Below are 12,680 nucleotides of genomic sequence, written 5' to 3' on the forward strand. Positions count from 1 at the left end.
TCGTTAGCCATTGAGATTGTTCATGAACAATACCAGGTTGTCTGTAGGTGGTGGCAGTACCATTTGGTGGGAAAAAGTTTAGTAGACCCACAATGAAATAGAGGAGTACCTACTCCCAGGCTCAAGTTAAAGGCAAGAGCCCGGTGCAGCTTGTGGCTGAAGGCATCTGGATGCTCTGGTTGCTCTCGGGTGTCGTCTGTAAGCCCTGCCCGCCCTCATAGTGAACTATTTCGTCCTCGGCCGCCATCAGATATCCGGCTTGGTGGTCTAGTGGTATGATTCTCGCTTTGGGCAGTCAACAACGACTTAAGCTTGCGAGAGGTCCCGGGTTCAATCCCCGGCCAAGCCCTCATTTTTGCCAGATGCTTCGGCGATTGTGTCTGTCCAATTTGAAGTTTCACTTTTTGATACTTGAATCTTATTTTTCTCATGACATGCGAAGAGCGTTGCCCTGCATTGCTGATCAAGTTTGCTTGGTGAGATGGGTGTATTTGAGCCCTGCAAAGGAAGTATCTTGGGTGGAGCTTTGAGAGCGTAGTGTTAGCTACCCACTTACTTACACTATCGCCCTCTCTCAGAACATGAGCGGAACTCCGAATATCTCTTCTTGTCGAGATACCAAAATCTCACTCAGAAGCAGAACGCCATGTCAGAGTCACGTGTAGCCAGCTGAAATGATACCCCGCTGGATAGCGCAGCCTCACCGCATCAACTACATCCCACGCCGAACACTCGATACGCGCATCTTCAACAATGGATCCCCTTGGCACCTTCACACTCGCTTTCTCCGTCATTAACCTGGGAGTTGTGTTTGGTCGCTCTTTGCAGAGGGCAGGACCCCTCGACCATGCCGAGTGGAAGAAGTGCGTTCGTCTCGGCAAGGACAAGAAATTCCATGGCGTCTGGGATATCCCACTCACCGGGGACGGAGAATGGGATTCCCACACTGATGAACTCATCGGGGGACGCAACGACAGTCCTCCTGTCCTACCGCCACAGGATGCGGATAGCATCCGCCAGACAATACACGAGGAACGTAGGGATAGTCTAGTCGCCTCTGACACCGAGGATGCTTCAGGCTTTACGGCACTCACGTCTCAGTGGAGAAAGGACGGTCATAATTCGTGGTACCACATCAAGACGTACGAAACATCTTCGCCCGCACGTGTACATAGGTACATCCGTGTTTTTGAGGGCCAGAACCAGAGACGCCAAGGTAGGGAGTCCCTCACCCGGTTGGAAACGTTTCTGACCCATCTTATCCTACAGTCGAAATAGAGTGCCGCACTTTTGTGATTTCTAGACTTGCTGAGGAACTTGGCCGTAAAGCCCCGGCCCACCAGTTCCTTTTGTCGACGAGGCTATCTGTGGAACTCAAAGCACTCAACGCACACTATCGCCACATCAGAGCAGATGAGAACTGGAAGCAGGCCTTTCTCTTACAATTCCACCACGCATGTCTATCCTCCTTCTCCAGTTTCCTCGCAACTCTAGTCCTTCAAGATAGGAGAGGTAGAGATGGCGATATCGATCCAGCGTGGGCCGAGTTGCGACTGTGGAATCTTAAGGAGATCACCAAATATTCGTACGAGTGCCGAAGCTTACGGGAGATGAGCCAGGAACTTGTCTCAACCACCGAATTGTTGATCGACGTCGTCAAAGGCTCACCTACAGTCGCTGGAGCCTCCCAAGCGGCGATTAAATTCATGGCTATTGAAGCAGAGTTACGTGGCTATTGCCGAGAAGTCAAGGAGCGACTGCAGAAACTCTCAGATGGTCTTGAACACGACCTGAAGTTCCTCGAACTATCCAGAAACGTAAACCAGGCTCATGGCGTTCAGCAACTTACCCTTCTCGCCACCATCTTTCTACCACTGTCACTCGCCGCTGGGGTCCTCAGCATGCAGACCCGGTTCAAGGATCTGGGCAGTCTAATCTACGACTTCTTTGGAGTTGTGATGTTGCTCGGGGCCATTGTCGTCATCATCTTCATCATCATGACCACCATTGCCGTCATCAAGGAAGCAGAGAGTAGACTCGCCCAATATTCCTTCTACAGGGAAGATGCTCGACACATAGTTATCAAATTGCTGATACTAGGCCTCTTCTCATATGGCAGCCTGATTCTTTCATCATTCCTTGTGGGCATGTTCAAGGATGTTACTCTCGGCGCCAAGGTTCTTGGTTACGGGACCGCAGCAGCAGTTGGGTTGGTGCTACTTCTTATTCTTCCCCCTATTCTTTTGCTTTCATTCTTTAGGGTTTCTTCCCGTGCTTCTCCAAGACCGAAGAAACCAAAGGGAAAGAAGACGAGCGTGGATGGCCCAGAAGGTACAGTCGAAGACATTCAGCTAGAGGTGATGGCTCCTTCAGGACACGAGAGCTTGGAAGGCATTTCCATAGTAGGTAGCGAGACGAGATGAAGGCGAAGGTGTAGCGTTTGTTTTACTGGCCAACACAATAACGAGGCTGTCACAATGTCAAAAAGGTATTGGCGACTTTGAGATATCGTCGCCAGGCATAGATAATCAACAATCAAGGTCATATTTAACATGTTCCAAGCCTTCCATCGACACCATAAATATTCATCCATCCATCCCAAATCCAACTGCGCCTCATTACACATAGAAAACATCAAAAGAGTAATGAACCAGTAAAAATCTCCACAGATACTCCTGCTCAGCAACGTGGTGCAAAGTGGTAGTTGATAGCCATGCTCAGCGCCGCAAAGTCCCTGTTGCTAGGATACGCGTCAACATTGATGATGTTGGGATAAGTCGACGACGACATGGCAGGCCAGAGCTTCTCGATGAGGGCGCGGTTAGCTCCCTTGCCGTTTTCAACGACATTGAGGCCACTCTGGGTCAACGTCCACGAGAGGAGAAACATGGAAGAGTCTGTAGACTGACGCTGTTCTCTCATCTTGTTCAACTGGTCCTGAATCATCTTATTTTGGTTGTTCTCGTCGGCGTATCTGTCATACAGAGGGAGCTGGTTACGTCGGAAGAAGCCCTTGTCTGCAAAGGCAGAGAGATCGACTCTGTCCTCGGTCTTGTAGAGTTGGGCATCCACGATGATGATGACAGCAGCACGGTCTTGGATAAAGTCTGAGACACGAAGTTGGGAAAGATCCTCTTCACCACCTCGGTTCTCGACGCGATGGTTGATCCTCTCAAGCTTCCTTATGACGTCTTCCCATTCTGCCTGGCTGATTTTCGCATCTTTATCACCCTTGAAGTTGTCCGAGTTGAGGCCCTGTGCAACATTCAAGATGATGAGCTCCTTGTTGTTCTCAGTAAACCTGTTAATGCCATCGATGATGTCGTCGAGATACTCTCCATTGCCGCCGTGCCAGTTGCCAGCTGCAAACGAGTAGTGGCCAGTAGCCCACTTGCCACCAGTCTTGGAAGGACGAATGTCGAACCAGCGAGCACCGAATTCTAGCTGGCCCGCCACGCTGAGCTCCTGGGTCTTGGAGTTAAGAGGCGCGCCGAAGCCTGATCCTCCATTGAACCGGGACATGCCTGAGTCGTGCGTTCCTGGTATGGCCAGTTCCCGGAGCTTGAGGCACGAGATCCTGGGGTAGGTAGCGTGCATCCAATCTTGAGGCGGGTTGGTCGACACAAGCCATGGGTGAATGGAAGGGTTCGCGGGGTCCTCCTCAGAGCTAGCGATGATGAATGGCATGTTGTTGTCCTTGCGCCACTCCAGCTTGTGGAACGAGCCGGGCTTGTTGTTGACCGTCTCAAGTGAACCGAATCTGATGCCAGCACCAGGGACTCTGTTTTCTCCCAACTTGCCCGAGTATCGGAACTCAAAGTCGGGGTGGCCGAGGAGGTCTTGGAAGCGGTAGCTGACTTCGCCGCCGTCGTCGATGTGACCCTTGCCTTCGATGTAGATCCTGTTGGATGTGCCTTGGTGCATTGTTAGCTAACATGAAACATTGTTTGGTCTAGGAAATATCTCACCTGGTTCAATAGTCTCAGGGAACTCCCAGACGTTCATCTGATAGCTCGAACGACCAGACAAAGTCATCTTCCAAGGCGTCGCATTGACAAGAAGGAAGTAAGATCCCTTCTTACCACGGCGCTCAAGTCCTCCCGACTCATCCTCTTCCCAAACTTCAACACCAGAACCCTCACTGTCGGAACGAATCTCGACAGCGTGAGTGACTGGTTCGATGGCTGGGGCAGCGGTGACTAAGCTCGCCAGAGCAACGGCACCAAGAAGAAGACGAGACAGCATTGTGAAGCGAATACGTGAGGAACAAATGAAAAGTGTTGAAAGACAAAGGGAAAGTAATCAGGAACTATGAGTAAAGACAGAAGTGGGTTGTTTGTTGAATCTTGGAAACATCAGGGCTATCATCACGACTTTATGCTACTACAAAACCTGCACATTCTCTCAGCCGGGCCAAAAACACGGCCTCACTGTCGCACCAAAGCCACCACCGCATTCAAAAGGCACAAGACCAGAGCCTGCTTGAAGGATTTGGGGCTTGGGCCATGTTTTTAGGACTTGACAGTCGGAATTCTGCAAGCGACCAAAGTTCTTGACGCTGATTGCTGTTGGCAGGGGCAGACCTAAGCGAGTGAGGCGCTTCGCAAGCGCCGTGGATATCTCCAGAAACGCTGATTTGGTGGAGAGACTGCAATCGGGATGAGGCGGAGTAAACGCCAAGACTCCGCTGCTGGTTCGTCGGAACAGCAGTAAGCATGTTGGGGGAGCTTTGTGAGGATGAATATTTGGTACTTTGAGTTTAACAAGTTTCTGTACAACAACAGCTTCAACTAGCTTCCAACAAATTATGCAAGGATCGAAATCTCAATGATCTTCGTTAAGCGCACATGAACATGAAAGCAAACTCACCTCAACAAAGATGGGAAACCAGGCTCTGAGTGCCGAGCCTCTAATGCAAGCTGACGTGAGAGCCTACCACCCCACGGCCGTCTTTTCGGCCTTTCAAGCTGTCAGTTCTCTCCCCTGCAATCTTAACTGCCCGTCTTTACCGTGGCAACTCGTGAGTGGTTACCAGGAAGAAACAACTCTATTGCAGGAGTTGCCAAGAGGTTACATGTTCAGCTAAAACGCCACAACGGAACTTCAAGGCTGAGAAGGCCGCAGCCTGCATAGGAGTGAGGGGAAGCTAAACAGAATTCCAGGGTTAAATCTCGTTCAGCCTGATGGATTGTGACCCCAGGCGCTTGGCGGCAGTTATGACAACTTCGGGGGACCTTAAAAAGGAAACTCCAGGCATAACGCCGTGGCTTAGGTGGTAAACAGGAATTTAAGAGATCTCTGCCTCTTATTTCTTGTCTAGAGAAGGCGGCAATATATTGTGATACCAGTGGCGTTCCGCCCAGCCTGCTCGAGGATGAACAAGCTAACAAGACAGCTGCAGGCCACGCGAACACTCAGTCAAACGCCTCGCACCGACCATTGAGCCGTTCCATCCGATACCGCGCATTTCCCAGAGCCTTGGGGTACTTTAACTTGTACCAAGAGCCTGCCGTCATTAGTGTCACACTGTCAACCGTGAATACCTCAAGCCAGCCCAGGTTTGTTCACCCCCAAGTGCTGAACTTCGGACGTATCGCGCAACCTACTTGTCTTCTGATAGGCTAATATTACCAATTTCACTCGCTTGGAAGAGTTTTAGACTCGCAGTTGTTGATAGCTGACTGCCACCCAGCCTCGTCGAACATGAGCCGCAAACCTCGGTGATCCAGGCACATACGACCATACCTACTGGAAAATACGGGATCCCGTCCGCTCTCCCATAGTCAAGCCAGTAAGGGGCGGATTAGTAGTTGGGTCGGTGACGACCAGCGAATCCCCGCTGTTGTATGTTTTTTGCTGTATCTTTTTGCCTCTGACCTCATGGTGGTGTCTCTAGAGGCTGGTGGATGTCCTCCACCCCGAGACTGTTTTGACCTTATTTTTATTCTTCCATTTGTCTTTTGGCAAGTTGAAGTGCTCAACGACGTAAAACAGCCGTAGTTGCCCTAGTTTGCTCTCATATCGGTTAATGTTTCTAAAAGTTAGACCGCTAATGGATCCCGCGCTCCTGGTGGGACTTGGCACAAGACAACGAAGCTTGCAACAGAAGGCCAGTTGAACTAATCAACCTTTAGACGACAAGTAGCAGACAATCAATTTTGGAACAAAAGAGTAGAAAGGCAACGATCTCCGAGAGTGTCCGGCAGATGCAAATACAAGTCCATTAAGTGACGATTGAGCCTACACACTGAAGGTTCCAATTGCCCTGTGGACCACGCACAAGCCTCTTCTCCACACAAATTGGAGATGAAACTAGCAAAAATAAAGCGACCAAGGTCAAAAAGAAAACTTTGCGGTTTGTGTGGATCGAACACACGACCTTCAGATATCGGATGATTGAAGTTTGACTTCAGTCTGACGCTCTCCCAACTGAGCTAAACCCGCTTGTTGAAAGACGGCTTCCAAAATGGCTACAGGATGTTTGGGTCGGCGATGCGACGGGAAGAGTTGAGCACACCGTGGAGCGGAAGCTGGATGCCACGTCTAGATGTTAAAAACAAGTATCGAGGTTAGAATTCTCTTATTATTCCTGTTCTTCACTTTCTCAAAGAGCACCTGGAGTGATGTCACAATGGTGCTTGGGTGGGACATGACACTGCTGTGATAGTCATCTGTGAGGGCTGATATTGTGGTGTACGAACTAGGTATGATTCTCATCAGCTGGGTCATCTCTATCCGCGATTGTGGTCCCTTCTCTTGTCCCTCTCATCTTTTGGATAGTTCAAGAAAATACCATAAACAACATCTATCTGAAATTTCAATTTTTCTGGTATTTGTGCTGTTCGTTGACTCACTCGGCTGTGTCCCATTTGAGTGCAATTTGCTTAGATTAGCAGGCTTCATGGTCCACGACACATTCAAGCAATGCCCTCCCCTCTTCCATCCATGCACCGTCTCTCTTTGTATCTGAGAATATGTAAAAAACTATTCCTAGGAAAATTTTCCGATTCGGGGCGCTATGAGAAGCCAGCCCTGTCGCGCTTCTCGCAAAATTTTCTTGTCGCTCGTCGAAGCTCTAGGGTAAGTAGTTCGTCAGCACATGAAACCCTGCATCGAGACCCAGATAATAAAGTTAGACTTAAGACACTATCCGTAATCGGTATCCATTGTGTTGGTCCAGATTGATCAACAATTGACGATCAGACTGGATATATGACATAAAAGACGTGATTGACAACGTCTTCAGTATTGTTGTCTCCATTGTTATCGCTCTCACCCCACGCCAAGCACATCTCGCCATCAATCTCTGCGTTCTCGACTGAATCCTTCAAGACATGTCTTACCTCTCATTCGTCAGCATAGAGTTTTCTGTCTCTCGCTTGTTAGATGAGCCCGGCTTATCATTGTTCCATCCATTCAGCCCCTTGCTGACAACCATCTGGCCGGATCCAGTCACTCATTCAGGGGCTCGGATGAACTCTCTTCCGGGTTTTGGGTCCCACTTCATGTGCGACATTGGACTATCTAATTGTCTCTATCCCGTGTTTGCGCATTCCCCGTCGCTTTTTTTTGCCGTCGTCACCGTTCAGTCATTGATGAGATAAAGTCACAATCCTCACGCGCGCATACTCACTGACGCGAAAAACGCCTTCTATGCTGTTCTCGAGGGGCTGGTGCTCAGAATGGACCCGCTATGGCCCGTCTACGGTGCCCCCACCGAGTACTTCTTGAGTCAAGACAACCCGCTCTTGGTCTCTGCCGCTCCGAATTCGCAGCTACCTCCTGGTCTTGAGGGTCCTGCGCCTGTTACGCTGCCGTCTACGGGGCCTAGGACGGCGATTGCCACTCGTGAGATTGCTACTCGCGCCAACCTCCCTTCGGTCCCTTCTGCCTGTCTTGCTTGCGTGAGTTCCTTTGTTTTCTAGACCTGTTTTCTCTTTTTGACCGTATTTCTGTGACAATAATGTGTTAAATGCTTGAAATTAGTCGAATGCTAACTTGAAATTTGTTCTTAGCGCAGCAAGCACCTCAAATGTGATGGCAAGCGTCCTTGTTCCCGCTGCAGCACATCCAGCCTAGACTGCGTCTATGTCGCGTCACGTCGCGGCTACAAAGGCCGTAAACGCACAGCTACACAAGTTGCTAGCCGTCTTGCAGCAACCGCTAATCCCGTGCCTATTGCTGCTCTCACAAAAACGATAATCGGACCTGCTCCCCCAGTACCGTCACTGGAATTCCCTGCCATTTTCGACCCTTCTATGTTCTCGGGGATTGACCCGATTTATCCGGGCATCAACACAAGTTTCCCAACTACGACCTTTGCTCAAACTACTGCGTCAGCTGGCTTGCCTGCTTTCGCATTTCAGAGTCCTTTTGGTGGTGTAGACGAACTGGATGTGGGCTTTGGCTTCGAAGTACCACGGATGCTTCCTCTGAGAGAGCGGTACCTCGACTCCTTCTATCAGAATTTTCATGCAGCTCATCCATTTGTACCGCCTAAAGAGCCTCTTCTCGTCTTGGTACAGGATAACTCACTAGAACCTCTCCTCGCAGTTATGCGCTGGGTTGGTTCTCTATACATCGAACAAGACACCTCTCACAGTCTCTTCAAAGACGCGTTCCGCCTAATAGACGGCAACCCTCTCAAAGACGGCTTCTTGGTGCAGGCTAGGTTGCTCCTCATTATCGGACTCGACGGCAACCGGCAACGAAAAAAGGTCAGAAAGCTCATGGCGGAGGCCCGGGATATCTCTGTCCAAATCGGTATGAACACTCATCTATTTGCGACTGCCAACGGTCGTGGAATGCCGATACTTGAAGAGAGCTGGCGGAGGACATGGTGGGAGCTCTACGTGGTGGACGCCCTCATGTCAGGTGTGCATCAGACAAACAGCTTTGCTTTGTATGATGTCCCTACGGATGTTGCTCTGCCTTGCGAAGAGTACCAGTATCTCACCGGAGTAAGTCGCTTCATAACTCTGTCTTGACTGTATGCTCACAAAATCTAGCAAATACCGCCCCCAATGCATCCACGAGACATGGAAAACATTGGCTTGTTCGATGGGACGCCGTTCTCGTCGTACACCTACCGCATCCAATGTGCCTGCTTCTTGGGCACGCTCCAGAGAATGCCGACACAGGTTGACCACATCGACAAGCTCCTCGCCAACTGGAAGCTTCGTCTGCCAGCTTCGAAACATGACGCTCACTTTAATGGTGAGCTGGATGAGATGATGTTCCAGGCTCTGATGATGTGGCACGCCATCAATATTCTCCTCCACCAACCTCACTCCCAACTGGATCCGTCCTCGACATATTACATCAAGGCATGCCAACCTAACACGCCGGCGGTGTCTGGCGATGTTTTCAACCTACACACAATACGCACGATCCGAGCTGCGAAGGAGCTCAGCAAGTTGATCACCTACCGCGTCTCCCTGCTCACACACACCCACTTTTTTGCCTACATGGTGACGCTCTCCTCAACAATCCATCTCAGCAAATGGTCACTCGCCTTTGTGGCCCAAGACGACGAAGATCTACGTCAAAACATCCGTCTCAACATTGGAGCCCTTGTTAAATACGCCGAGATGTGGTCCGTGGCACAACACCTGGGATCTCAAGTAAAACACATCGCAAAGGAAGTCTACATGATGAAGAAGCGACAACAACAGCCACTAGAATGGGCAGGCTTACTCCCATAGGAACAAATGACTGCCAATCTTGGCTTTTTGGTGCGAAAGGATGACTTGATAATTCACCTAGCTCTACTAAAGCGATAATCGAATGGGTATTTCCCTGACTGGCCTTGAGTTCACTTCACGGGTTGCTTTTTCTTGTGTAGTTTTGCTTCGCATTTGTGACATTGCTGTGGGTCGACGCTCTTTTGCTTGATTTTGATGGCAAGTTTGCACTCCTGTGGAGTTTTGCTGTCGACATATTTGCACTCTTCTTCGTCTTGTTCGAATGAGACGAGGTAGCTGCATACGATGCAGTAGAATCTTGTGATTGTTGTGGTGCACATTTTGTTGAGTCGTCGCGTCTGAAGGCGGGAGGTGTAGTGCCGTAGCAGTGGTTGATCGTCCTTTGGGCCGAGACGAATAGCATGGACTTGCGAGAGTTGAATATGAAGAGGCTGCGCTGTCAGCGAGAATTTATGCTCGAATCTGTCCGTTACTCACGGTGATAGATTCAACGCACAACCACGTACCCCGACCGCTCTCCACGATCACAAAGAATAACGAGACTTGATAAATGAATAGAAGACAAGTGAAGATATGGTCCCACAGGCAAATGTGTGATGTTTTGATGATGATCATGTGCTCCTGCCCACACTTTACGGTTGTACAAGTCAACTTGACTCGTGATACCGTAATGAGAAGGATCGACCTATCATTTGTCTGCCGATGATTTGACGAGAGGCATCATTTCACCCGCTTTCTTTTGGACGACATGATTACGTGTCAGATTATGCACTGATTCAAGGTTGCTATTCACATCCATTTGTCCAGGAGCCGGCGATATGAAGAGCCCCTGTTGATAGCAAGGGGGATAGGTACGGGCTCTTGAGAGTAGGAGTAGAGCAGCATTAGACAAAGACGAATTGAACGCCTTGATTACTTTCTCATCACATGAAAGAGTGTCAGGAGGTCTGCCAACGTCCCAACTCACGGGCTTGGCGAGCTGCCTTTTGTTAGCGTAGGCGGATCTGGAAAGTGGCAAGGCTGAAGCTCTTCTATTCTTAATTTGGCATCTCACTGCGGGCGGATTAATAATGTCAAGGCAGGTGTTAATTTTCTTATAGATGGCTGGGTGGATGCTACAATACTTCGGGATAACGCTTAAGCATATGGAAATCTATTCCTATTCCTACACTTAACTAAACTCTTGCCGCTTTAAGCTGAGTCAGTGCCAAGCTCAGGCTGAGGAGGTCTGAGTCAAGGCTGGGGTGGGCTGAGCTTGAGCCAAGCTTCGGCTGAGGTGTCCGCGCGAGCCATTTTTTGGAATCGACGCCTGGCTCAAGGCCATGAATCTCCTCGGTCCGAGCCCGATTTGATGCCAGTTCCGAGACGTGTAAAAGGCAATTTCTCCCATTGGATGTGCCGCATTGGCCCTAATCAACCCTAAGGACCACGCACTTGGTTTGAACAACTAAATTTCGCACTTCATGCTGTGGCTCTACCTCCTATCGCGTGATGCATGCACTTCTGTGAGATTTTGTCAAAGCAATCTGATAGCCTTTTATTATCATAAACCGTCTTTATGAACCCAAACGAGGGTGAGATGATGTAGATTATTCTTTATAGCTTGCTAATTATTAAGGTCTAGGGCACGGAGCTCTGGGGGTTCGCTTGTCATTGGGACAGGCAGACCGGGAACCCCGGGTTATTCAGATCGCCCGTTGTCGTGCCACATGGTGTTATTACCTTCGCGTGTCATGCAGATTGTCAACATTTCTACAGCAAGATGTCCTAAACTTGAGTGAGAAGGCCGAACGCCTTGAACCAGAGCAGGGCGTCCTTACGGTTCACAACGAAGTTGATAATACGGCCCGTTACCGATATGTTCGCCTACAACATCCTGACTTGGTATGGTCAAGTATGGCTTTACATCCCGAGATTGACATTCTTTGGCTTCATTTCGCTGCCTCCTCGGAGCACGCCGACGAGCTAGGAGAAGATTATGGCCGGCAGCTTGACCATTTTAAAAACGTCATTGTTGAGGAGATGGGGATTGGACTGACTTGGATGAAGCTCTGGAGACCATGGAACCTTTCTGGAGCATTCAGATTGTCCATGTATGGCTCGAAACTAATAGGCACAACGATGATGATTTCCCACTGCGCACAAGGGAGCAATTACAGGAATGAGCAAGAGAACTTCAAGAAAGGGACCGACCAGCACTCTCAGGACGAAACTGGGTTGTTAATTATATAGATGATGAGGGGAATATCTGTGGTGGATTCCGAGCAAATACTGACCTGCCTTGGAGGTAAAGATCACAAGGGAAGCGAAAGCGGTAATATGAGAGTTTTGGCATTGGGAATGCTCGAGGTTGATGATGCAGTTAAGCAAGTGGCGGACAAAAGTCGAGGGTTCAGTCAGCTAGAGCAAGGAAGGGAAAAAGATCTCTCCACGTGAGGGTGCAGCTGTGTATAGACTAGCTGTCCTAGCTCTGCCATGTCTTTCGACCTTTCCTACCAAAAGTTACTATCGGCGCTGCCGGTAATAGCTATATGCGCCTTTGGTTTCATGTTGAATAGGTGCAGGACAGAAGCACGGAAACCTGAAGCTCAGCATTTCCAACTACTAGTTGACATGAAACTAGACTGAAATCTAGGCGCACAAGTCCCAAAGCCGAAACGCAAATTTATTCCATGGCGTAGGCGTTTACCCCATCTGAAGAGATTAGGCTGAAGCGCCATGACGAAGTAGATGTGTGAGAGCCTTGCTCTATGTGAAGCGATGAGCCAACACCCAGCCTTCGTGTCACTTTGCTAGCGTCTGGGTCTTCGTGTGGGATAACTAAAGATTTGGAAACTGGTGTTCGGTTGCTTTACTACCGCATTTTCAGGCCCTCATGCAAAGCGATATTCTCAAAGTTGCTTGTGGTTCTAGAAGGATCGGTTGCATTGGAGAACCTTGATCCCAACCTTTAGTCGACACGGACCGATATTCGAT

General features: G+C 49.5%; 3 protein-coding genes across 3 annotated transcripts; 2 read left to right on the forward strand and 1 right to left on the reverse strand.

Moving 5' to 3' along the window:
• Positions 1-753: 753 nt before the first annotated feature.
• MRS44_010953 (uncharacterized protein) lies at positions 754-2,423 on the forward strand (the record flags this gene model as incomplete). Its single annotated transcript, XM_065619539.1, has 2 exons — positions 754-1,142; positions 1,304-2,423. 2 exons carry the CDS (start codon positions 754-756, stop codon positions 2,421-2,423), a joined length of 1,509 nt encoding a protein of 502 aa, XP_065475611.1.
• Positions 2,424-2,679: 256 nt separating this feature from the next.
• MRS44_010954 (uncharacterized protein) lies at positions 2,680-4,245 on the reverse strand (the record flags this gene model as incomplete). The annotated part of the gene is made up of 2 exons (XM_046280013.2): positions 2,680-3,914; positions 3,969-4,245. 2 exons carry the CDS (start codon positions 4,243-4,245, stop codon positions 2,680-2,682), a joined length of 1,512 nt encoding a protein of 503 aa, XP_046135398.2.
• Positions 4,246-7,682: 3,437 nt separating this feature from the next.
• MRS44_010955 (uncharacterized protein) lies at positions 7,683-9,704 on the forward strand (the record flags this gene model as incomplete). The annotated part of the gene is made up of 3 exons (XM_046272079.2): positions 7,683-7,904; positions 8,016-8,960; positions 9,009-9,704. 3 exons carry the CDS (start codon positions 7,683-7,685, stop codon positions 9,702-9,704), a joined length of 1,863 nt encoding a protein of 620 aa, XP_046135397.2.
• Between the last annotated feature and the right edge of the window lie 2,976 nt (positions 9,705-12,680).

The sequence above is a fragment of the Fusarium solani genome (genome assembly GCF_023522795.1).
Source record: "Fusarium solani strain SB1 chromosome Unknown bctg00000007, whole genome shotgun sequence".
Classification (NCBI taxonomy): Eukaryota; Fungi; Ascomycota; class Sordariomycetes; order Hypocreales; family Nectriaceae; genus Fusarium; species Fusarium solani.